Consider the following 24584-nt stretch of genomic DNA (forward strand, 5'->3'; position numbering starts at 1 on the left):
TTAGTACATTTGTTTATTATTTTATAGTTCACCAGGGCTTCCGCTTACGCAAAAAATTGCGTACAGTACGCATTAAAAGTTCGGAGGACCCCTTCAATTTTCGTCGATGGGGTCCCATTCAAATTTGGGCGAAGAACAGGGACCCCTTAAAAATCTGAAGAAGGGGTCCCTGGGACCCCAAAGAATTTAGCCTTAGCAGAAGCCCTGGTTCACATGCTATTTGTTTTCCTGTCCCTCGTATGCTGTCTATGTTTCGTTCTTGTTCTTAAGTGCTAAGAGCATGCTCCTAAGGAGTGTGAGTGTGGGCTGTACAAATTTTGCATTTATTTTCATTATAAAATGAGTTTCTTCACACCAGTAAAACGTTACTTGAATGCAACCATACATAAATTTACATTATCAGCTGTGAAATGATAAAAGAGTGTATTTCTGTTAAATCATGAGTTGCTTGGCCTGTAATACCAATCAATCACATAAGAACTAATGCTACTAGCAATCTGCTAATTAATGATCATTTTTTAATAAATTAGAAATTTTCTTTACCCCACAGTAATATAAGAATCCTGATGGGAATGAAGTACAAGACAACAACAGCCACTGACAGTGCCACCATAGCAAGTGCTGACAACCATGGCACACTCCAGTTAAAGGTACTGGAAAACAGACATAAAAATGTTTATAGTATAAACAATGTCATTGTAAAAGTAAAGAAAGAACTCAGAATTCAAAAACTTCTTGGGGTAAAGGAAAACCAGTATAAGAGTTTAAAAAATAGTTATTTTGCTAATACAAATCATTTAAAAGTGGTGTTTCTTTAGTGCCAATTTCATTTTCACCACCTCAGCCACATATACTAGATCAAACAGTTCTGTCTTTATCCTTTTGTTTAAATTTAAGACAAAACAGACATACAAACTTCTCTGTGGGCATGTGTCTGCTTTAGTGTTGTCCAAGGTGGATTAATACAATTCTCTGCTTGTCCCTCTCCCAAACCAGTGAGGTCGGAATAATGCTGTTTGTATTGTCTTCTGTAGGTGACAAGCAGCTCATGCTTGTACAAGGTCCAGTGGCCACTATTTTAAGCTCATACTGATTACAAGATAGTGGTCACACTGTGCTCTAAAGATGTTTTTTATTGTATCTCTGTCATCTTTCTTTGATCTTTATGGAAAAACAAATGTAGGGGTAAAAGCTCACTTTTTGATGCGTTCACCAAGGCAAGCAACCATGTCCATGGTCTCCTGCACTTTTAGGCAGACATCTTGAATGGACTGAAGCTTCTCCTTGAATGTCTTTTTCTCTTCCTTCAGAAATACAGTAAATATGACAACTTACTAATGGTTTGTTGACTTGCAACAGTAAGAGATCTCACCCTCAATGATCTTTACAATATTTGATAGTATTTTCTGATAAGTATTTTTGATGGATTCAGAAAACCTTTTGGACATTACATGCAACTTCAACTTTTTTTTCTGTTCTGTATGTAAAAATGAATTTTCATTTTAAATGACCACCCTTAAATATACTATAATTAAATTATACATGAACTCTAATATTTGTACTTTTCTGAAACTGCTCCACTCATTTGCTATGACATTTAATTTATGCCATGACAATGCTCACATATTTCAATCTAAATATCTCATAAATCACACCAACACAGATAAATTAATTTAGTCATCTTCATTTTGATAATGATTCCCTCTGAACAGCTTTGTCCAACACTTTTGCCTCTTACAGTAGCACTCATCAGTGTATCAAACAAAGTGGGACAAGACTGCCTTATAGCAGACTTGACGAGAGGTGGGGACAGGTTTGTCTGGTGTAAAAGGGCCCGCGGCTGTAAAGGGGGCCTGGACTTTATCAGCAGATTATTTTCCCTTCTTCTTTTCCTTTTCTTTTTTCTTTTAAAGAAAGGTTGATGTAACATTCCTCACTCTTAAGGTTTTTTCTATGGAGTGGGGCACTACAACTTTAATCCTTTAATGTCATTTTTGCTTATTTAAAAACCACTCAGGTGTCAACGACTATTTTTAAGTAGTGATGTACATCCTAGTGCATTTGTCCTAATTTTTGCAGTCTATATTATGTTACTGAATGAAATGTAGATATTGACAATCGAATTGTAAGCATATTATATACTGGGAAAATAATTTACAATTACAAATGCGTCTACCCCGGGGCCCAGAGAGATCGTCTACCCTGGGGCCAGTGTTGCCTCTCGGTGGCCCTGTCCTATAGTGACCATACTGAAGAGTGTGCAAACTTTTAATATTTTTATCTACATCAAAGACATCTTTCCATTTTTCCTGCACAAGCTTTCTGTTTAGTCTTTCAAAAAAGATGGGTGTTATTTTCATTCCTATTTTGTGAAACAGTATCTAAAGTTCAATATCCTCATTTATTCACTGACCTGGACTGGCTGACCTAACTTATCTGACACCAATTTTAATTCAGAATACTTTCATTAAAACTAACATCCCCCTAAAAAGGATAAAACATTCTCCAGATTTACCCTAAAATTCCGAAAAGATTTTTAAAAATAGGATTCCTGCTGTCTACTGTTTAAGCAGCAGCTGAAGCTGCACTTATTGTGCTTTTGACTGATAGTATGTGGTTGCTGGTTAAATAATGCAGAACCTTGTTATGCTGTTATTATTATCACAATGTGTGCTATTTTTTTTTTAAAAGCACTGTAAGCGATTAGGGAACAGCACTCAATAAGTAATCTTTATTACATTGCTAGCAGTCACCATCATAAAAATCTGTTTTCACATGTGATGTTTTTCACAGATTATTTCATTTTTAAAAAATCAACAGTTATTTGGTAACAATGAAAACATTTACCCACCGACACCAACCCCATCTTCCTTTATTTTTAGTATGGACTAGAAACAGCAGGTGAGCAACAAAATGTTTTTTTTAGGAATTTTAATAACATTTCTAAAAAATCTATTCTCCACCTATACTTAAATAACTCTATACAACTCAGCCCTGGTTGTGATATTCAACAGTTGTAATGATTTGTTAAAGGCATGCATATCTTTTAAAAAATAAATTTCATATCATGCAAAGTTAGAACAGTAATGTTTAAATTCTTATTAACATGCCAAAAATTTAAAGATTTCTGCTTCCATGATGAAGAGTAGCCTCCTACTGATCAGGTACCGATGATGTCCTTGTTTACTATTGGGCTTAAAAAAAAAAAAGGTAAAGGTAAAGATCCTCCCCTGACCTATTCTGGTCGTTGGGGAGTGTTAGAGACCTCACTTTTCTTGGGGCCAGCTTTACATGAGAGCAGTGCCCATCTCCTCTCCCTTGCTGCCTTATCTTCCCCAACCCTCCAATGAGTCATGTACCCATTCCCTTCAGCTGGGTCAACTGGAAGAAGTTTGCGAGCTAATAGGGAATTGAGCCAGCGCATTCTAATTTGGATGCCAGTCATCTAGCAACTTGGCTATCAGCTTTCCCTTTGGGCTAACCTAGTGTTGGACTCAATAAAGATTCAAATAAACCCTTATTATATAAATCTATATAAATTTTGGGGGTTTTATGGTCAGTGTCTACCCAAAATAAGAAACCACTGAGCTTGCCTCCATATGCACTCTACAAATTCTATTATTATAATCAAACATGCAGATTATTAAACAGCTCACACTCTGTTGTGTTAATACAAGGTGAATAAAAACTGTGAACACATTAGTAAGGATCTGTGGTGTAAAATATTTCACGCATACAGCTCTATCTTTATGCTGATATCCAAAGGAAAAGGCACTATTTGTTCACCATGTCTTACCTCCAGATCATCAGACTGAAAAATCAGTTTATACCATCTTAAAAGAACAGTTTACACATATCTGCACTAAATCTCTGTTGATCTATGTATTCAAAGTTATTGCAATAGTAAAGTAACTATCCTTGCTCTGGTAAGCTGTACCCACATACTCTGACACTTCCTAAGACATATTTTATCCATTTACAATTCATTTAACTAAAATTTTCCCTAGTTAAAAAACAACAAACAAAAGAAACCTAGAACAGAGCTGTAGTGCTAAGCTCTCTAGTGTAAGTTAATGGCTGGATGAGGTTATTCCTATAAATATATCAATCAACGCAACAATAATAATTATAAACATAAACATCTAAATTGCTGTGAAGATGTTTTCATGTTAAGAAAAAATGTTATTTTTAATTTCATACTTTGAGAAAAAATATGTATATCTACAGAGCTTATCCCACTCCCTTATCTAATTAAAAACATCCTCTCCAAACTAAATGTAGTAATTGTGAATGCAGGATGTTTAAGGCAATAGTTCAAAGAAACAGATTTAAAAAAAGAAAACAAAATAAAGCAAACCAAGTCTAAGAAGCTGGCTGCCACAATCTTCATGAATATTTTAAACACATCTGCAAAAATTAACTAAGCTATCTTCTTTCATTTTATCTAACTCTGTGGCAACCAACTTCTTTAAAGAGAACAATGTGAACAAGTTCTTGGCTTATGCTGACAAGCAAACATCCTCACTATATCTGGAACCAAGTGCTTGTAGATATTAGGCTGTGCATAAGCAAAAAAGTAGAATTTTATAAAATGTGAATGTGCCATTATAAATTTAATGCAACACAGTTAACATCTTACAGCTGGTGCATGTGTTTGTGAGAATGAGAAAGAAAATCTGTTGTCTGTTTGAGATCATATCAAGAATCTGGAAGTGTGAATAAACAGGAGCACAGGAAATTGTTCTGTTTATTTTTGCTTCTATGGTCTGGCAAATGTTATAATAATCTTCTGTTTAGAAATCACTCTAAGAAGAAAAAGATAGGATAGATGTGCTGAAAGCAATTAAAACATATCATCATGTGACTTATGATCAAGCAGACAATCAAAATTTTGACCACAATGTACAATTAGGAAATCTTTACTAAAACTTCATGAAATTAAATAATTTGAATGTTGTTGCTTTCTATTTTATTTTACCCTGAAGACAACCATCTTATTTTTCAAAAACGTTACTATAAAACCAAAAACCATTTAAGCATAGATTATGTGCAATAGCAAAGCTGATAATTTTTCATATAAAATCAAAATATACAATAATGTGTAAATGTAGTACCTAGCATATATGAGGACAAGATACCAGTTAGCAATACTCTGCATAATTAAGCATAATAGACAAGGCAATGGTCTCTGTTGAAAGGGTGGAGGCGGCAGATGAGGATATGACAGGATTTGCAACCCTGAACAGATGCATAATTTATCTGCAGCTCTATTGTCATTTTTTTTTAAAATTCCTAGCTGCAAGTTAAAAGCTATCTGAAAAACAGATGGCAGAGTGAAGGTATAATGAGTTAATCTACTTGAAGCTCAGGGAGAAGTGGAGTACACCACCTTTTTCAGGCTGGAGTGAAAAAAATTACCTTTGGTTTGGCATTCTAAAAGAAGACAATACAAAAACAATAAAATAATACATTGGAAACAATATTAAATATTATAAACCCCTGAAGAATAGATGCTAAAATATTTCTGTGGGTTATGAACAGCCATTACATTTTCCAGTTTTATTTCTGATGTTATTTAGATAATATGTTTGACACATTTTGTGACCAGTCCTGTCAATTTCCTTTTAAGAATTCTTTAATTATGCCTCTCTAGAATTACATATTATTTGCTTTATGTAATCATTATCTTAATGATGCAAGCTTTTTTTTTATTTACTTCCCTCATCAGAACCAAACTCCCCTTTGCAGATTACACCAAGGTTGACTAAAGTTATATGGAGAAAATGTTCCCTGTAAAGGAAGCTTAAAGATCTGGTGGGGTTGCACACTTTTTCCCACCATACTCAACCCTTTAAGAAGAAAAAAAAATGCACTTCACTAGACCTTTAAAAATGTCCTGTATTTTGCAAACATGCATAATGTGAGGAGCTAAGGCAGAGAGAGGCCAAACAGCACAGTTTCCAGAAATGGAGTTGACACATCCACAAACATATGTCACTACACAAATTTGCCTCAATACAGGGAGACCAAACAGAGGAAGATATTGCAAAAATACTACAATAATAATATTAATGAAGCCAGCATTGGCAGTTTCTTGAAGAAAGGAATGATAGAAGTCTACCTTGTCTTTGTCCTCTTCTTCTTCATCATCGTCATCATCGTTGGTATCCTGTCAGAAGAAAGGTACAATACAAGTTAAATTTAACAAGAATATATTATGATCACTGACAGAATCCTGTCAGTGATGGGAATGTAGGAAAGGTCAGATAAAAATCATGGTTATTTTAAGCATATCAGTGAAATACTATGTAACAGTAAATATTTGGCCTTCAAAGCACACAGAAGAAACAGATACATTTATTCTTAAGTTCCTATAAAAACAACATCCGTCAACCTTGCACTCTAAAACAATGTCATCCTGTGAGAGCTACGCATGTACTAAATTTTTTTTGTTGATCAATCTGTTTATTCAATATACATATACAACTGCCTACTGTACAACGATGCTAATAAATGCGACAGTTTACTTATATTTTCAAACAAGAATTCTTATGATTCATGTTGGTTTGGGGTTGTTCTGTGTAGATTTAGGCAGAGAAATGGATTATGGAAATAGTAGAGCTTCCTTTTAAACACACATTTACTGATAACTGAGGCATCTGAGAGTGCAGTTTAAATGTATATCTTTCACTCCTGACTGTAAATTCTGATAAATGACCATCATGACAATTTGCTGATCATGTGACTATTTTTGGGCTTATATCCTCATACTTACTTCCTCAACAGGCTCTCGCTTTAAGGCACCTACCACCTGAGCAACCAGCATATTCTTCAAAAAAATCAGAAGAAGGCTGATGGGTAGCATATACAGCTCAAAGTTCCAGACGATCACCAAAAATGCCTAAAAATAAATTTAAAAAAATCACAGACTACTAAGCATGAAACTGTCCCAGGCAAGTACTAAAAACTTCTACAAACCAAGGAACATGCAGACAGCAGTACACATATTCAAATTCAACTGGTTTTTTGGGAAAAAAAAGCTCTAAAGTCACATCAGGTTTACCACAAAGTATACTCTGTAAAAATCCCTTGTAGTACTGATCCTGCTCTATGGATGTGAAATGTTGAGTCTGCTTGGCAATGCACAGAGGAAAATCCAGGCATTTGAAAGTGCTTGAGGAGGCTGCTCCAGATCTCATACATAAAACATAAAACCAAGGACTTTGTGTGATCTAGTTTGGCCAGGCATGACACTTAGTTGAAGATGGTCCTTCAAGGTACCTTTGGAGGGTGGTTGATGCCATGGTGGCCAGAGGAGGAACTGGCTTACAAATATCAAATACTGGACTGGTTGTCTTGTGCAGGACCTGACCCCTATTGCCCAAAACAGGCATGTGGCAGGCCTTGTCCACTACCGCATCTATCCATGTGCTCCCCTCAAGAACAGGTACCAGTCAAGGAATGACTGACTAGTTCTAAGAGTAGTATTTGCTAATCAAACAAATTTCTAATCAGGTTGCATAAATATTTCTAAAAATATTGGTTGGTCAAATAATAGCTATCTTTTACAACAACAACAACAAATAAACCAGTGTCATTAGTAACTTCAATAGTAAAATAGTTTTTAACACTGCTAATACACTTTAATTGAGGACACTTTAAACTCACAATGAAGGCAGTAGCACTGCGTGATGTGGACTCCCAGCTGAAGCAACTCTGCAGGAATCGACCTCCATCTAACAGAACACCTATTAGCTGTGAGACGCGATCAACATTGCGCTTCATGGTGTTAATCCTAAACTTGGGTTCAATTTGCATGAACTTCTCTTCAGCTGGATTCACAGTGCGTATGGCAGCTTTTACCTGGGTCAAGAACGAGAACAGATAAGCCATAAGGAACAGACCCTTAGATCTATTATGCTGTGAAAATTTATTTGCAAACAACATTGTAATAAACTGCAATCTACATTATTTTCTGATACAAAAATATCTCTTGCAATTTTTTTTTTAGTATCCTAATTAGAATTTTCTCAACAAGATCACTAGCTTTCCACAAAGACAAGTAGGTGATCTATAAATCGGGCTTTGAGGGTAAAAACTGTTTACATCATCAAAGACCCCTCTTACCCACTACATCACTATATTTCCTAATGCTACTCTCTGGATAAGGATTAAAACAACTGGTTTCCAAGAAGAGTGCATTACTGTCCTTCTTATCATCTGCTACTGTAGAACAGAACTAACATACACATCTAGTTTTGTGTGTGTGCAGGTGTGCCTCTGACAATCATCACTGGAGTTGTGGGGTAGGGGGAAAGTGTTAAGTGTGAGTGTAACTGTATGAGTTAAGTGTGTGTAACTGTATGAGTGTGTGAGGTGTGACCATATTTTGTTTAGTTTATTGCTTAAGGGAACTCCAAACAAAGGAAAATTTGTGTCTCTGTTGTGGACAATAAAGATTAACTATACTGTACAGTTTTTGAACTGAAAATCTAATTTGTAAAAATTGTATTCTTTCTTTGTTTATGTATTCTTTTATTTGATTCCATGCTCCCCCAACCTCCCTTCCCCCAAGACTTTATTAAGTGGAATAGTGGATTGATGTCTCATCTCACATGATTGAAAACGAAGTCTATCTTCAGCTGTATGGATCCCTTCTCCCGGTGCATCAGTTTCTTATCCTTCAGTGCATACCATTGCACCTCCCCTGATCTGACCTAAACAAACAGAAATTTTAAGCATTAATAATAAAATTTTGATAATTGTTGCAAATTATTTTAAGAAGTTACAAAATAAAACAAATCTTTTATTACCTATATTCATAACTGTTTAATCTATAACCTAAGTAGTATTATAACTACTTCCTGTTGTGACATTTCTTTATCTAACCAAGACTAGCCATTTCTACTTCATTGGCATTATGCAATATACATACCCTTAAAAGTGGTATTGCAACTTTACCCAGGAATTCAACTTTCTTATCTCGATCTTCATCATAGACTGTTACTTCAAGTACTGAATGGATATCACGAACTTTGCTGCAACAATGAAATATTAACTAGATGATCATGAAAAAGAATGGCATTAACTTGAGAATGGAAGAAGTGTGGATATTTTAAAAAATAAGTCTTAACAATTAACAAGAACTTTTTCCTTCTAAAATCCAAAGAAAATATTTTACTGTTTCCTTAGCACTTTGAATACAAGTGTAATATCAAAAGTCCTCAAAAGATATACCCACAATGTAAAGACTTTGCTCCACTCTGGGTTCAAAGTTTTGTACTCAGTGTGAGTCTGCACACGGGCATTGACCAGCTCCAGCACGCAGAATGGATCACTCTGGCCCCCGAAGTCAGCAGATTTGAGTCCTACAGCTCGATACACTGTGAATAAGCAGTGATGATAAAAATAATAGAAAACACAAGATTTGTATAGCACAAACTCACAGTCGTAAAGAGCATGCTCATAGCACTAAAGAACAAGAACGAGACATGGATAACACAGGAAGAACAGAAACAAACAAATAATATATAAGCAACAGTAAAGACAAATATATAAAATGCATAGAGGAACAAAGTAACAAGGACTGAGAGTATGATTTTGCAAAGGAAGATGAGTAGGGAAGTAGTAATTAATAAGTGGAAAAGGGTGTGACAAAGGGCTAGCATTGTGTGGACTGTTCTTAGGAGTAATGGCTTAAGGAAGAGGTGCATTTTCAGTGCAGATTAAAAGGATTCTAGTGGTTGGTGAATATGGAAAGGGAGAGAGTGACCATAACTTTTTTTTCTGGTGACAGGAATAGTTAGGGGATAGTCATCAAACGAAAGGCATACAGAAATACAGGACACACGTTGATACACTATGAATGATTAAATACAGGACACATCTTGGTTAATGTGTTTCAATGGAACAGTATGAAAAATTCTGGATATTGTCATAATACATGTATGAAAGATTTTATTTACATGAAAAATAGAGGATCAAGACTTTTTTAAGGGTTTTAATACTGCTAAATGTCTGTATAAAATAACACATTTGATAAACATTACTGGCTCTACTTTATTTCTGCAAATAAAATTGTTTGCTTTGCTCGATTATTAAATATGTGAATTGTCTAATTGTTTTCTGAAGAATAAATTAAATGGTTATGTGTAATCAAATTCTTTCTTTAATGACTGCATGTCAGTCATGAACAAAGTGTACAAGAACACACTAACCTATGACCTGCAGGTATCCAACATCACTCATGTTTTTGAAAGATCTTAATAAACTCTGAAATATTAAAACACATTGTAAACAAGGAGTAATGGAAACAGTAATAAAAACTGTTTAAAATCTTATTATAGGAAAAAAACTTAAATAATTGTAATAATTGTTGATTAATAAAAGAACCTGTGAGCATGCAGTTTAATTACAAATGTTCTAGTTTATTGCTTTTTAAAAGAAAAAGCGAACACTAATTCAACTAAGCCCTTGATTTCATTTGAATTATTGATCCACAAGCAGTAAATAATAATTCCTATTCATATACTATCAAATGTGCCTATTTATATCACATTACAAAAAAAAAACCCCAAAAAACTGGTAATACTTTCAAGAAGTAAAAAAAAACAACAAAAAAACAGCTGCATTTAAACAGTTGAAACTAATAATGTTGCAAAGAACAGCCACAGACACTTATTAGTGTTCTATTAGAAATGCTTGTAATATTATCTAACTTTATCTCAAACTATCTTTTCAAAACAAATAAAAATTCTAACAAAACAAGTTTCCATTCCTAAGAAGTGTGAGACTAAGCGAGGATTCTTACATATTTACGGCAGATGTCATCAAGGTCTCGAGATATAGGTGTGAAGTTACAGAGGTCTGAAGAAGCATCACCTCTGCTTGTTCCACTCATAGTTAGAAGCAGCCGCACCATGCCACCACCATCTTCCAGCTCTTGCTCAATAGTGTGTGTCACTTCTGGCTCCAGCTGACTAAGGTCTATTGTTGCCCTATGGAACATACCTGGTCAAATGGCATTCTTAGACCAATGCTGAATAATATATATTTGCTGTAGGCCAGAATGGTCTTCTCTCAACTGGTCATAGCAGGTTAATTTTTATTGTGTTTGCTTACTAAAATAATGGAGTAAACTGTAGCCAAGATAGCATGAGATGCAATGTGAGTAATTGACAAAGATGAATAGCTAACTATCCCATACTTCCTAATACACTGTTTTTTAATGACTCAATGCAGTAGGTTTGGCTTATGCCTAAGATAACGACCGTAAGAACATTTGATCAGTTGATTTATCATGTGGCATTTTATTGAAGAATTGGACTGTCCAGATAGTGTCTGATAATATTTATGCAAAATAAATACACGATGCATACTATTGTCTTGTCTCCTTTGTTCTGCACAATCTACATTCGCCTAATACTGCAATGTACGTTTTATCTCATCTATTCAAAGCAATCTTTTTATATTCAATTTTGCAGCAGTAATCTACACATCACTGTTCTCAGCCAATGGTTAACACCAGTGACTGCTGCCTGGTGAACATTACACTAAAATTCCTGTCGTATATGAAGCAGCTAGAATCCTAGGATTAAAAATCCCATAAGCTTACCTGCCCATGAAGTCATCTTTGCCAGTGACATCATGGTCATAAACACTAATCTCCAGCTGCATGCTCTGGTCATCAAAGAGACGGAGATCAAACTGCTCCAGCCAGCGAGGATTGAGTGTTTTGCTTTTGTGCTATGTAAAAATAAAATAAATTCCCCACTTCTTGAACAATGCTGAAATATACACTGAAAGAAATAATTTCTGTAGTAAAAAATCTGCTGTTTTAATGTCTGTGATGGTTATATGATATTCAACATTCTAAAGAAACTAGAGATAGTTTCAAAGAAATTTTAAATTATATATTTTACAAAATGAATTTAAAAATGAACAAATATCATTAAAACTTGGAAAAACCACAGGAATAGAGTAACAACATGAAAATGCAAGCAATGAAAAATAGCAACATTAATAAAACAGTTTTCATTTGTCCCTCTTTATTAAAATTTGGGGATAAAGAGAAAAGAACTACATGTTCTTACTCTGCTGCGATATTTTTCATTGCCCAGTTTGAACTTCACGTAGGGATCACTGAGGCCATTGTCATCCATTGATAACAGATTCCAGCCATCTACCAAGGTAACGGTCAACACTCCTGACCACGACTGCAGTTTCAGCTTTTTTGAGGACTCCATGCTTCTGACACTTCTTCTCAAAAACTGCTGGATCAAATGCAACAAACAGCGACATTTTAGAAGTCAACAAAGGAAACAGATAGGACACTACAGTTGTGTTCAATTTCTGTCTGAACATTCAATTTCAGATCAAAGGTCACTGACCTCTGAGCTGTTAGCAGCCACAGGTGTCACGACTTTGAGAGGGGGCATGTTTCGCTCATCTTAGGATCCAGCAAAGGATCAAAGGAAAGAGGTCGCTAAATATCATCTTGCTCATGACATACACCCTAAAAGTGATGAGGTGGCGCTGCTTCTTTATGGTCATGTACGTGTCTCTCAGTAAATGAAATTAAACTTTATTGCAACATTGACTGCTGGAAGAGCAGACAGTGCAAACTCTTTGTGTTGATAAATATGCAAAATTTCACGCTTTATGGTCTGCTGGGTTCAAGGCTTATCGGTTCTAAGCAAGTCAGGGGTGGATGGTTGACGACTTTTACCACCAAGAAAAAGCAAAGCAACTAAAAATAAAATTGATGTTAATGTTGACATTAACGAAGTCAACACTGTCCTTCCTCAACTTTGCTGTGGTTCCTATGGCGGCTTTCAAAGAGCTGGTCAAGACCGGCAGCTTACCACAGATACAAAGATCAGATTTATTGTTACTAAGAAGCAAGAAGTGATGGCAAGACAAAGGTGATAGAAGAAAAACAGACGCCAGATATTTCCACACAACATTAATTTCTATAACCCGTTTGAGATGTGCTGAAGTACGAAAGCCTATGCATGGCTCGTGCAGCACGTTCTAAAAACCTTGAGCGCGAGGAGATCGAGGCAATGAAGAAGGGATCGAGAGTCGTGCGCGTGCATTCGTGCGTGCATGAAAGCGCAGTTAAAAGTGAAACTGTCAAGAGGCATCGTCAGAAGACTGGCACGAAGTCACCTCTCGATCTTTCATTGCATGTACCACACGCACACACAATGAGAGGGGAGGGGAGGGGAGGGGAGGGAAGGAAAGGAAGCACCAAACAGGATTGGATGGGTTTTACAAATGAAAAGCTAACGATCTTACATTTTCTTCGTACTCAACAAAAAAGTCCCCATTCAAGCTCATTATTAGTCATGCTTCATACGATGCACATTTACATAGGTCACGCTGCGCTCTTTTTGATGTTTATATTTAGCCTATTTTTTTTATTCCGGCTTTCTTTCCTTTCAGCAAAACATTAAGCAGAAAATTAAACAGAAAGAGGGAAATAAATGAAAATGGCAGCCTTACTCAAAAATGCCGGTGCTGCAAGCACTAATGAGATCATCTTTTGGAGTGATGTCGATCAGATAGCTTTCGTCTCTAATGACGCAAAACTTCCTCTAATTTTTGCTTCCTTTCTGATACAGCATGCAGGCAGAGTTCGATCAGCTAAACAGTCGCTGCCTGATGTGAGAACCTCATTCAGTTCTTCTATTTTAGCATACTGTACACAGGTTATACAAAGACATTGGCGGGTAGGGGGAGGGGCTGTACAACTTGCCTGCAGTGTTGGCTTATAGTATAGAGAACCTAGGTACGTGTATTGAATTGGGGCCTGGCCTACCAGAGACTATAATTTCACCTTGTTTGTTCCTTAGATCGATATTGGGACGCGGAACCGAATAGGTGAAGGCAAAAGCCAAAGGTCAGACTGTATTTCTACTAGCGAGGTGTATAAAACAACTGACCGTTTACACCCTTATAACAAACAAACACATATTAATATTCATATAGACACGAGCAGAAGAAAGTGAAAAGGAAAAGCTGTAAAGGTGATCAGAAAATATCAAAGGGGCGACCCTGCGCTAAGACTGGTGACCACGATGGACGGCCCTGTTAATTGCCTCCCATGGCCTCTTATTAAACTAACTAGCTAATTATTCCTGCCGATAAATCAGGAGACAGGGAGGAGGGAGCAGGCAGCCAGACAGACAAATTTCTAGCTTTCGATTTTGCCGGCTTGATGTACAGCCATCACGACGGCTGAACGAGTGCACAAGAGCTTCTGCATGACCACTCAGCGGCTGTAGTGCGTAGGAACTGAAGGTGACTGTGGCGGGCCGTGCTACCAGACATCATCACCAGCTCTGCCAAAGTCCCAACTAAATTGAAGCTGTGTTTGGTGCAGATGCTGTTCTCACCTTATGTCATCCATCTTACCGACGTGTAAGCGACAGATGTTGTCCTCATTACAAATCAAAGCTGACATGTGTGTAAGGAAGCCATCCTCCCCCTCCCAAACTTTTTATCGGAAGAGATATTCGATACTCGTCAGGAAATAGACATAACAGGATTTGTGTGAAGCAAGCAGACTTTACTGTCACGCAGCTTACTCTGATTCATTTAAGTCTCTCTTTCCACCTCGATCTCAGACGGTGGAAGTGGTGTGGGAAGGAAAGTACCCGCGGTAGATGTCAAAAGCCTCTGAAGGACGGCAGCAACAAACGTCGCGTGCGTTTGGGTACAACAATCCGATCATTATCTACATTCTTCGCCCAGCAGTAAATAGTTTCACTGGTTACAATCAGCACTGTTAATTTTCCACACAAACATCAAAGAACACGTACGTTTATGTTTTCCGGCCACCATAATCACAAAATCGATGACTGTTGCAAAATTGGCTGTAGGTGGTCCTAGCTGTAGGAAGGAAGTCGCCTTATTATTTGTGTTGTATGGGTGGTTCGATAGAGTAATTATGAAATACCCGTTTGTCACTATTGTAGAAAGAATCGTAGGGTCCAGTGTTCACATCTCCTCCGGGTGTTCACGTACTCTTTTCTGCAAGTTATTTCGATTCACCGGACCGACCGCGAACTTAAGTTTCCTTCGTATTCCATCTCCTACCACTACCACCTACCACAAGAGAATGCAAAATCCCCATTAGGTAGATGCACTGCAGTATCTTATAAACCGAACGCCATTAACACGTCTGGTCGTGGTTTTGTTATATTGTTATAGACATTAGCTATGTCGCAAAAGAACAAGACATTTATTATCAATTTCAGGAGTGTGTCGGGTGGGCGGGGGTAAGACTGGATGATGGGACTTTGCTAGCATGTTGCAGAATATAAAAGTAATCACGACAACTATCAGCTCCACCTGTAACCATGGCTTGAGATATTTTGTTTTCCGCTGAGAACTCTTGAAAAGGACAGCGGTGTCTCTGACAGCTTTGCTAGAGGCTTTAAATAGGAACTTCACGGCAATGAGGACTGCCATCCCCTCCTCCCCACACAAAGTACGCTAAAAGTATTTCGGCACACGAAAAAACCACGACTTTACAGCTGAAACAAACCATATTCTGAAAGGGTTTGAACAAACTAAAAATAATATAAAAACAGCAGCTCGTTTACTTCAGTATTCGAATCTTTTGAGACTGTGAGTTTCAAACATTTTTACCACATTATTTAGGCCACAAGAAAGTCCAAAAGCCCATTAAGACTGACCCATGCATTGTGACAAATCCACAGAACCACGTGACCAAAACCTCTACGTGATCTTAACCTCGGGATGAAATCTTGTTGCCGACCTGTCAGATTAGTTTAGCCCTTTCATTTAACTAAGTGTGAAAAGGAAACTCCAGTCTCTCCACAACGCCGAAGACAAATAGCGAGCATCATTGGGTTAGAAACAGTCGGTGGAAGCCTGTCTCCTGTGGCACACACCAGGAAATGAAAATGGCAGTCATACTCCGCAGGGAAAAGACTGTTTAAGAATTACTGGAATGCAGTCACACAGCCAGCCAGCAAACGCAGAGATCATCAAGCGCTTATGTCTGGTCTTATTTGTCCTTTCAGTCACAGGCCATTGTACTTTTCTCACACCTTATCTCTCGCTGGACTTTTGTTATCCTTCCTTCACCCCGAGGACATGAAGAGCGCGTGCCCAGAACTCCAGAATAAATCAGGAATTTGCGCGGGTTCTATCTCTGACAGCTTACGATTTCTCCAGAGAAGTAAGTCTTCGTTTGATTCATGCACACAATATTCCCAGCTGCTAAGTACGATATAAATATTTCTCGTTCAAACAAAACTGTTGTCTCAGTATGTTTTATTCAAGAAGAAACCGGAGGCACCCTTTTCCACTCTTTCTTGTCTCTCCCACGACTCCAGAGGCCAAAGGTCTAGGAAGCCAGGGATTATGAAAGAAAAGGGTTGCATGATCTCCAAACCAACTAGTTTTAATAATTAACTTAACACTTGTCTGAATCTGGTCTTCTAATTCTGCCGCGTGAACAGTTTTTACTCATTATTGCACTTTAAAAAAGTGATTGTCGCTCCCACAATCCTACGAAGGTTAAAATAAGCAGAAATAAAAGAAAGAATCATTGTTCTTTAGGACTCAAGACTAAGAAGTAAATATTACTAAACAAAAGAAGTCTGAATGAAACATGGATGGCCAACGTATAGCAGTCAGCAAAATTTATTATAAAATCTTAGAAATTAGCTGCCTACAAGGCGTTATAGCCATTCAGCAATCGGTTGTGCATCTGGCCTCTAGTCATCTCCAGCAACCGTCTGGACTGGAGCCACAAATGCAAAGCACGCTGACCGACATATTGGATCAGCCTCCCACTCGCAGAAAAAGATGGCGCTGCCTGCTTGCCGAGATTAAAGCACGAAAATCATTAGGTATTGATCTCTAGCGGTGTGAATGAGGCACTTCTTATCAACTTTCAAGGTTTCAGTTGCTTCCCCTTTCCGACTCTTCTTCCCGCTGTTATCGCCCTGTTAAAGGTCAGAGTCGACCGAGGTATTTAAGTGTTGAGTCAGATGTAAGAAAAAGTCTTTCTTTAAAAAAAAAAAAAGTCAGGCTTGAAGCATCTTACAAAGGTATTACTAAATTCTCAACATTGCCTTAATGGTTTGCAAAACCATTCCCAATAGCCCATTAGTCTGTCTCCAAAGTTCAACATTGACAGTCCCAGCCTAGGATTACTCACTGTCTAGTGTATGTGGTGTAAAACAGGGGGAGTAATCACTCACTGTTTAGTGTATGTGGTGTAAACAGGGGGAGTAATCACACTGTTTAGTGTATGTGGTGTAAACAGGGGGAGTAATCACACTGTTTAGTGTATGTGGTGTAAACAGGGGGAGTAATCACTGTTAAGTGTACGTGGTCTAAATAGGGGAAGTGATCACTCACTGTCTAGTGTATGTGAGGTAGATAGGGCAGGTGATCCCTCACTGTCTAATATATGTAGGTTAGATGGGGAGGCGATCATTCACTGTATATGGTAGATGGGTATATGGTTTACTGTATGTGGGTGTAAGGTAGATGAGAGATGAAAAATGCAACCGTGCGAACCTCTGAATCCTTTCACCAGATATAATGTCACGACTTCGCACGGACGTTCTCCGTTATAAAGCAGGAAAACAAAAGATCAACAGCTGCAGTAGCCAGCCTGTCTCCATCGCCTTCATCAAGAATTCATCAAGCATGGACCTTAGGGGACATGTTGTCGAGAAGCGTAACTGTGACAAATTCTGTCAATAGACATTTTAAAAAAAACCCACACACATTCGACAATTGTGGTGGCGGTGTGTGTGTGAGAGAGAGAAGGAGAATATACGACTTTCTCTGTGTGTGTCTCTCATCCCTAGTGGCAGGTACGTCTATCCTTTTTTACCCTCACATACTTCATAGATGGATGCCCTCTAGATCACACCCAATTACAATTATCAAATGATGTTGCTTTAATGTATAACGATAATGTTGTTGTAGTATATTTTACATAATGTATCAATTTGACATTTTAGTTTATAATCAGAATGTTTGCTGCTGTTGTTGATCACTTCTCCCCTTGAAATGGGCCTAGCCCTAATCAATAAAAAGTTCGAGTTCTCTCTCTCTCACACACACACACACACGCATCTATCCCACACACGTCGTATGGCTGTCATGACAGGTTCAAAGTGTAGTTGATGAAGAACGAGACAAGCACGCTGCCCTCTGGCTTCATGCTGTGAGAAGTGACCCAGAAATAGGCAAGCCTCGGGACTGTAGCCGTGGTAAGGCTCGACTAACGAATCAGCAGAAAGCGAAGGAAATGATGTTGGTGCGCTTGCATCCTGCAAAGTTCGCATGCACTGAGAACTCGTCGGAAAACCGGGAAGCCGAGCTGAGGGAGGGGAGGGTGTGTGCCAGGACTGCGGTCCTGATGGGGAAAAAAATGTTAAATACTTTCTGGGTGATGTATTTTCGCACATTCCACCCCTCAATACAAGTGAGGGGAAAGGGAAAAACACGACGAGGTTAAAATAACTGCAGCAGCCAAGCTGATGGGAGACTTCGCACGGTAGTCATCTTCAGCAGCGTGTTTCGCCCTCGTCTACTTCTCAAACTCTACTCTCACATTTCCTGCTTCTGGTTTCCCAATACATTGTGTTCATCCTCGGCGGGAGGTCCCACACTTTCACAGGAAAAGAGCTGTGGGCACAGGTACCCTTCCTCTCCTAGTCTAGTTTTGTTTTTTTAAACCAATGTTTACAAACTATGTGAACCACAAAACTGGAAGTTTATAAGGAGACAATGTGGAAAAAAGATGAAAGGAGGTGTAGCACTGAAAGATTTCTAACAGACTGCCTTCCCCACCTAGCTCTTTCTGTCTTGCTAGCCCAGCGGTTACAACAGTAGTCTGTCTCTACCATGATAACATTCTCAAGTATCTCACTGAAGATGAAGTATTCTGTACAACAGCTTATATCAGTTGACCCCGATATTACCGGCTGGCATTTTAAAAACCGAAGTTTTAAAAAAGCTTTCTTGGTGAACTGACATTTGAGGTGGCTTGGGTTTGCGGTCTCTCTCCTTGTTTTTTGTTTTTGGTTTGTTTTTGTGTGTTTCTTTAAGCCCTCGCCAGGCCCTAAAATCGTCTTTTTCTAAGTGAGCATCCGAGTTTACATTTTAAAAGAGTAAAGTGATAGTAACCGTTATGATGAAGTCTGAAGAATCATATAGATATATATGACAGATGCCGAAACAGAGAGGGCTTTAATAAAGAGCGAAACTAACAAAACATAGAGAATCGCTTTGGGCATAGTGACTTCAATGTGAAGAAATGGAGAAGAATTACAAAAAATCAAAGTAAGAAAAACAAGAAGACAATAAAACAAAAGGCTAAAAAAGAAATCAGAAATAAATCTCGATATTTCACAAAAGTATTTTGGCAAAGCATTCTTCACGTGTTGGCATATAGCCAACACACGCTCGATAGAGTCTCTACAACGGTTAAAAAAACACAAAACAAAAACATCCTCGCATGACATGGAGGTCGGCTCGACTGCTCTGTGCGATTGAAGTACAAGCTGCATGTCAGAGAAAGCCCTCTGCTGTTTCCACGCCTTCCTAAGTAGAGGTCTAGCAAAACTACTCTCGCAATAAACTGAATCCCCAGGAAACCGAGGCCTTGTTCTTTGTCACAAAAATCTATCGATCCACAAACCACTGCGGCACACCCACCAACGCCACGACACTGCATAAGGCGCTGCAGCGCGTGCAAACCACCGCCGCACGTGTGTACTACAGTGCGCGTGCTTGCTGCGATGCTCGTCAAGGGATTTGAAAGGCTGGCAGTAAACTAAACACGCAATCGAGGGCAATGTCTAAAATAAACAAAGAGAAAAGGGTTTTGATAGTGATGATCCTTATCGTAGCTGCCAATGGTTTTAAACCACTAAACAGTGTATGTGCACTGAAAAAATATGTGTATGGCGGGGGGAGGGGACAAGCATTGATCATGAGGCTTACAGGAGAGTCTGTTAGGTTCTATGGGTAACCGTGCAGACAAAAAGGTTACGAACGAATATCATCTGTTATTTTGGTGAATAAAAGACAGAAGTTCAGACTTACCTGATCTTTGTCTTCTTGAGTTTTAGGAGTAAGAGTACATGTGAGAACCAGGTAGCCCATATAATCAGACTTGCCGCGATCGGATAGCATCAGCTTCAGCTCGCTGGGTCTGCACAGACAAGGGCTACAGTGACTTCCGCTGCTTAGCTGTTGTCATGGTAACCACTTTAAGATCTTCTCTTTGCGTCATTGTACTTAGAGAACCCTGGGGCAACGGGAGATTGTCGTTCTATATTTCTATAGTTCTTTCCTAATTGTTTGGTCACGAATCGAAGCCGATGACACATATACATTTTTTTCTTTTACGGTTTTCACCGTTTGTTTTCTCTCCTTTATCATTTTCCGTTTTAAAATGTCCCCATTAAAAAGCACTCATTACAAAACAAATATAATGTCAAAAACCAGTGCATACAAGAAACTAAATGGTTTATAGATTTTACAGACACATAATCAACATTACAAGCATACAATCCATAGCATAAACATCTAAGACGAAACGATACGGAAAAGAGATGACTAAGATAGCAGTGAAGAAGATGATGAATACGAAGATTCGAATGTAAAAGCGGCTTCTACTCACTTGCGAGATTTACCTATAGTTTCATGTAGTTCTTTAACTGTCTACTACCTAGTTCCACAATTTTCAGTCAGATAATTCTTAATCAAATAAAGTAAGTCTGGTATAGGCGAGCATCTTAAATCACAGACGTCCAGGCGCTTACTGATGATCTTCAGCAGCTTTTCAAAGACCACCATGCTGATGTTTTCCCAGACCAAAACTACCCTGACATCAGAGTAGCATCCAAGCGAAATACTGCGGATGGCAGACACCAGCATCTGCTCGTTAACATCTTCAGTCAAATAAATCGACGAAAATTATGTAAAACTTTGGCGATGAGACAAATTTGTTCCACCTATAACACCCCAAGCGTAGGAAGCTGACATGAAGAAGAACAGAAGAGTGTGGTAGGGTGGCGTCCAGAAAGGCAGCTGGCTAATGATTGAAAAGAGTGGGCGCTAAAACGTGCTCATGCAGAAAGGTCAAAGGTCCAACGGAAAAAGTCTGTCAGTGAATCTGTATAGGATGAACAATTAAGCAGCGGTAACCACGCAACATTTTGTCACGAAGGTCCCTTTCACAACTCACCCTGTGAGGCTTTTTCAGTCAACATCAGCATGATGTTAAGGCTGTGATCGAAGACACAGTTCAACACACAGCTACCTCATTTAAATAAATCTTTTGCGAGAGATATGTATGCCTCTTCCTCACATTTGTTCAACTATTCGAAGATGGTATATTAAGAGACAAAATTGCCTAACAATTAACAAGACAACAATCAATGTTTTACTGGCATATCGATTGATTGTTCGTGATCGATGGACGTGTAAGGGCTTGTGGCACAGTGCAAGCTGGCTGCTCACATGCAGATTACAGATCCTAATCGATTCTGGCAATAAGTCTTGCACCACAGCTTTATCTGCGAATCACGAGCTGCAGTGCATGCAAAAGGCGCCCCGCTACAAGACAGGGGCTAACTCAGCTCACACACACACTGGATGACCAGGTGACCGTGGCTGCTTGGGGTGAACCAACTAATTATATTATGTCTCTGCTCTTGCCAAAAAAAATCCATTTCTCTACCTCAGTAATATGGCCAGTGTTGCTTCCGAGAGACAAGGATGAAGAGTCTTGAGGACACGTTGATTGATTCCGTCTTCCCACCACAGCCTCGATCAATAGGAAAATGTGATGAGTGAGGATAAGGATCTAGACTTTTCTCAATTTTCTCACGTCTGACAACCAAAGAACAGTGACCGGCATGAGGATTTTCCATTAGAACTTCTCTAATGGCTTTTTTTTCTTTAAGTTCTTCAAACAAACGACAGCTGAACGCAAGACCCTTTTATGGGGAGAAAAGTCGGACGATCGAAATCCCTTCTTCTCGGAAGACAGACTAATGCACTTTACACGCAATCCATCCTCCTTCGGGGACTGCACCGCGACCAAGAGGAGATTGCGCGTGGGCGTGCGGGTGTGTTTGTTTGTTCTCAAAAACATTTTAATTCAAGGATGCTATGGACAACATTTCTAGTAATAAATAGTGCTTCTCCATATCTATTGAGTTTCTGCCACTGTTTTATTTGTCACGATAGCAAAGACAGCCTTTGGACTGAGCGTCCATAAATGTCGTCTGCAGTAGAATCTAATAACAGTGTAACATTAGCCACACCGAGTACACTAAGATTTCAAACAGGACAGGTAAATCCTTCGGGTAGAACTGTCTCCAGGGATACCAACTTTGATGAGGATTCCAGACCCATCCAAGATTCTAGAAGACTACATGAGGATTTGTGAGAGCTTGGGACGGAGCGGTTTGTCGTTGTCACGTATGATATTGCTTAAGCCAGGCACAGCGCAGTAGACGAGGTCTCAAAGCCTTGTTGCCTGTGAGAAAACCCATGCCCAGACTTTTTATTTTAAAAAAACTCGCGTGACCCTGAAACGTGCCTGAGTTCCACGGGCATCCGAACAATTTTTCGGAAAGTGCGAGGCAGATGTTTTAGGACACGAAGCAGGGTTGCTTTAACTGATAATCGAAATTTTGAACACCTCGTAAGAATCGAGCTCTCAAAGGAAAACGGAGGTGATTTTTTTTTTCTTAGCTTCCTTTTTGGGGGTTCACTGTCAAAGATCCTCCTTCTTGGCGAAGCACAAAATTCTTTGAGCAAGGAGCATATGAAAAAAACGCAGACGACATGTTTCCAGCAAGGAGGACATTTAGCAAGACCCTCAGAACCAGCTCGCGTGTGCCAGAACTTTCCATGACTGATCCGGTCGCAAAGCACTCTAGGGACCATGTCATTACCATCATAGTCCTCACTGCTTGCAGTGGAATCTTTCAGATAGAGGGAAAGGGTGGGGGAGGGAGAAGGTATATGACTATCTCTATGTGTATGTATAACAGATGCACAATTTAATGATTACCTTTCAATATATTATTTAACTTATCTATAAACACCGGCGCTTTCAGTATGGAGAACAATGAACTACCTTTAGATATATCTTTAAATCGAGCAGTTTCCATTTATTTTGTTTAGTTTAGCATACGTCTGATGCTAAAAGTTACTGTTGTGTCACGAACAAAACTGTGTTTCCGACTCGGCACTCCATCATTTCGATGCCTGTGTCTCGCACGCAAAGCCCTATCTAGTCTTAGCAGCAACACAAGGAATAACAATGTAAAGCTTGTCAAGCCCTCGGCAAGTCGCATTCATCTACTGCTGATCCTGACTGTATGAACAGATGAAGATGGGACATTATGGGGTTTTGTTGTCAAGAGTGTGGTATCTATATTTATTTCTTTGTCACAGTCTAGGGTAGGGACAGCAGGCAGTTTTGTTTTCAGGTATGTGATTTATATATACAGGACTCGAGCAGGTCACAATTCAACGACAAATAATGTGAAATATAATTCAAAATATGTAGATTGTAGCTCATTGACTGCATCGGTTCTAAAACAAGAATGGAAAATATTCCTCTACAATCTAAGGATCACGCGCACAGACGTGCTTTGCAGACGACGGTTTCAACCAACACGCATACAAAGAACTTGACAGAGCACAGTGTCGCGTGTCACGATTTCGGCCCTTCTGTCAGCGCCTGGGGACGATCCTGTTCAGTAAGGCAGCTCACAGCAGACGACGGTTGGCGGCTATTTTTTGTACGGTGTGTAGGGGAAAGGTCAAGGCCTTCTCCCTCTGACCGTAGCCGTGTCTTACGTCACGCTCTTGTTACGACACGTGACGTCGGCTTGAGTGCTGTGTGCTGCCGGTGGGAGCTCTGGGGGTGCACTGGTCGGGCCCCTCCCTTCCCTGTCCAAGGTTTTGGCGTGAAAAGCGTTCACGCGCCTTGGCATGGGCTGGGTGTCGTGGGCGCTGACGATTGGTCACAGCCCCTGGGCGACAGGAAGTGACCCCCAGAGAGCAGCGTCCCTCGTGGCAGTTCTGACCTGGGCTCGGTGGAGAGAGGAGCTTGTTGTGTCTGAAAGGACGGCGGGAGGCCAGGCCATTTGGGCAGTGTAGGCTGCGCCGTGTTACCCAGGTCGTTGAGTTTCCCTTGGAAAGTGTCCGCGGATTTCCACGGGAGAGTTTCTGCCGTTCCCGTTGTGGAGGGCAGCTGACCGTCGGGTACCATCACAAGCCGATTTGGGTTAGTAGAGTATATTTTCTTTGAGTTCTACACGTTTCCAGTCTATGGGGCCCTTAGTTGGGGATTGGAGTGTGAATGGGTTGATCTTTATATGTTATATCTTTATATGTTAATGACTATATTCACGATTGTTTTTTATTTTTTGTTTTTGGAATGTAAGACTTGTGTCCGGTTAGAATGGCTTTTGTATTGGCCGGGTCGCAGCGCATGTGGCGCGCACCCGTGTTTTATTAAATGGATTTGTATGCTTTAGGACCGGCGCTGT

General features: G+C 39.2%; 1 protein-coding gene across 10 annotated transcripts in view; it reads right to left on the reverse strand.

Moving 5' to 3' along the window:
- The window catches only part of LOC112553559 (multiple C2 and transmembrane domain-containing protein 1-like), a 73874-nt gene that overhangs the window by 3378 nt on the left and 45912 nt on the right, over positions 1 to 24584 (reverse strand). For 6 of the 10 annotated variants that reach the window (XM_025220853.1, XM_025220858.1, XM_025220861.1 and 3 more), the window contains 14 exons: positions 20110 to 20218; positions 12093 to 12272; positions 11615 to 11745; positions 10811 to 10997; positions 10218 to 10272; positions 9242 to 9383; positions 8936 to 9038; positions 8616 to 8717; positions 7669 to 7863; positions 6776 to 6901; positions 6122 to 6169; positions 4526 to 4558; positions 1198 to 1304; positions 544 to 653 (listed from right to left, as the gene is read on the reverse strand). In XM_025220853.1, coding sequence (XP_025076638.1) covers positions 544 to 653; positions 1198 to 1304; positions 4526 to 4558; positions 6122 to 6169; positions 6776 to 6901; positions 7669 to 7863; positions 8616 to 8717; positions 8936 to 9038; positions 9242 to 9383; positions 10218 to 10272; positions 10811 to 10997; positions 11615 to 11745; positions 12093 to 12272; positions 20110 to 20218 — 1628 coding nt within the window. Of the gene's footprint in view, positions 1 to 543; positions 654 to 1197; positions 1305 to 3796; positions 3812 to 4525; positions 4559 to 5418; positions 5434 to 6121; positions 6170 to 6775; positions 6902 to 7668; positions 7864 to 8615; positions 8718 to 8935; positions 9039 to 9241; positions 9384 to 10217; positions 10273 to 10810; positions 10998 to 11614; positions 11746 to 12092; positions 12273 to 20109; positions 20219 to 24584 lie in introns of all 10 variants that reach the window. The other 4 variants (XM_025220856.1, XM_025220855.1, XM_025220854.1 and 1 more) reach the window with 4 other exon arrangements.

This window comes from Pomacea canaliculata, linkage group LG13, assembly GCF_003073045.1.
Source record: "Pomacea canaliculata isolate SZHN2017 linkage group LG13, ASM307304v1, whole genome shotgun sequence".
In the NCBI taxonomy this organism is placed as follows: Eukaryota; Metazoa; Mollusca; class Gastropoda; order Architaenioglossa; family Ampullariidae; genus Pomacea; species Pomacea canaliculata.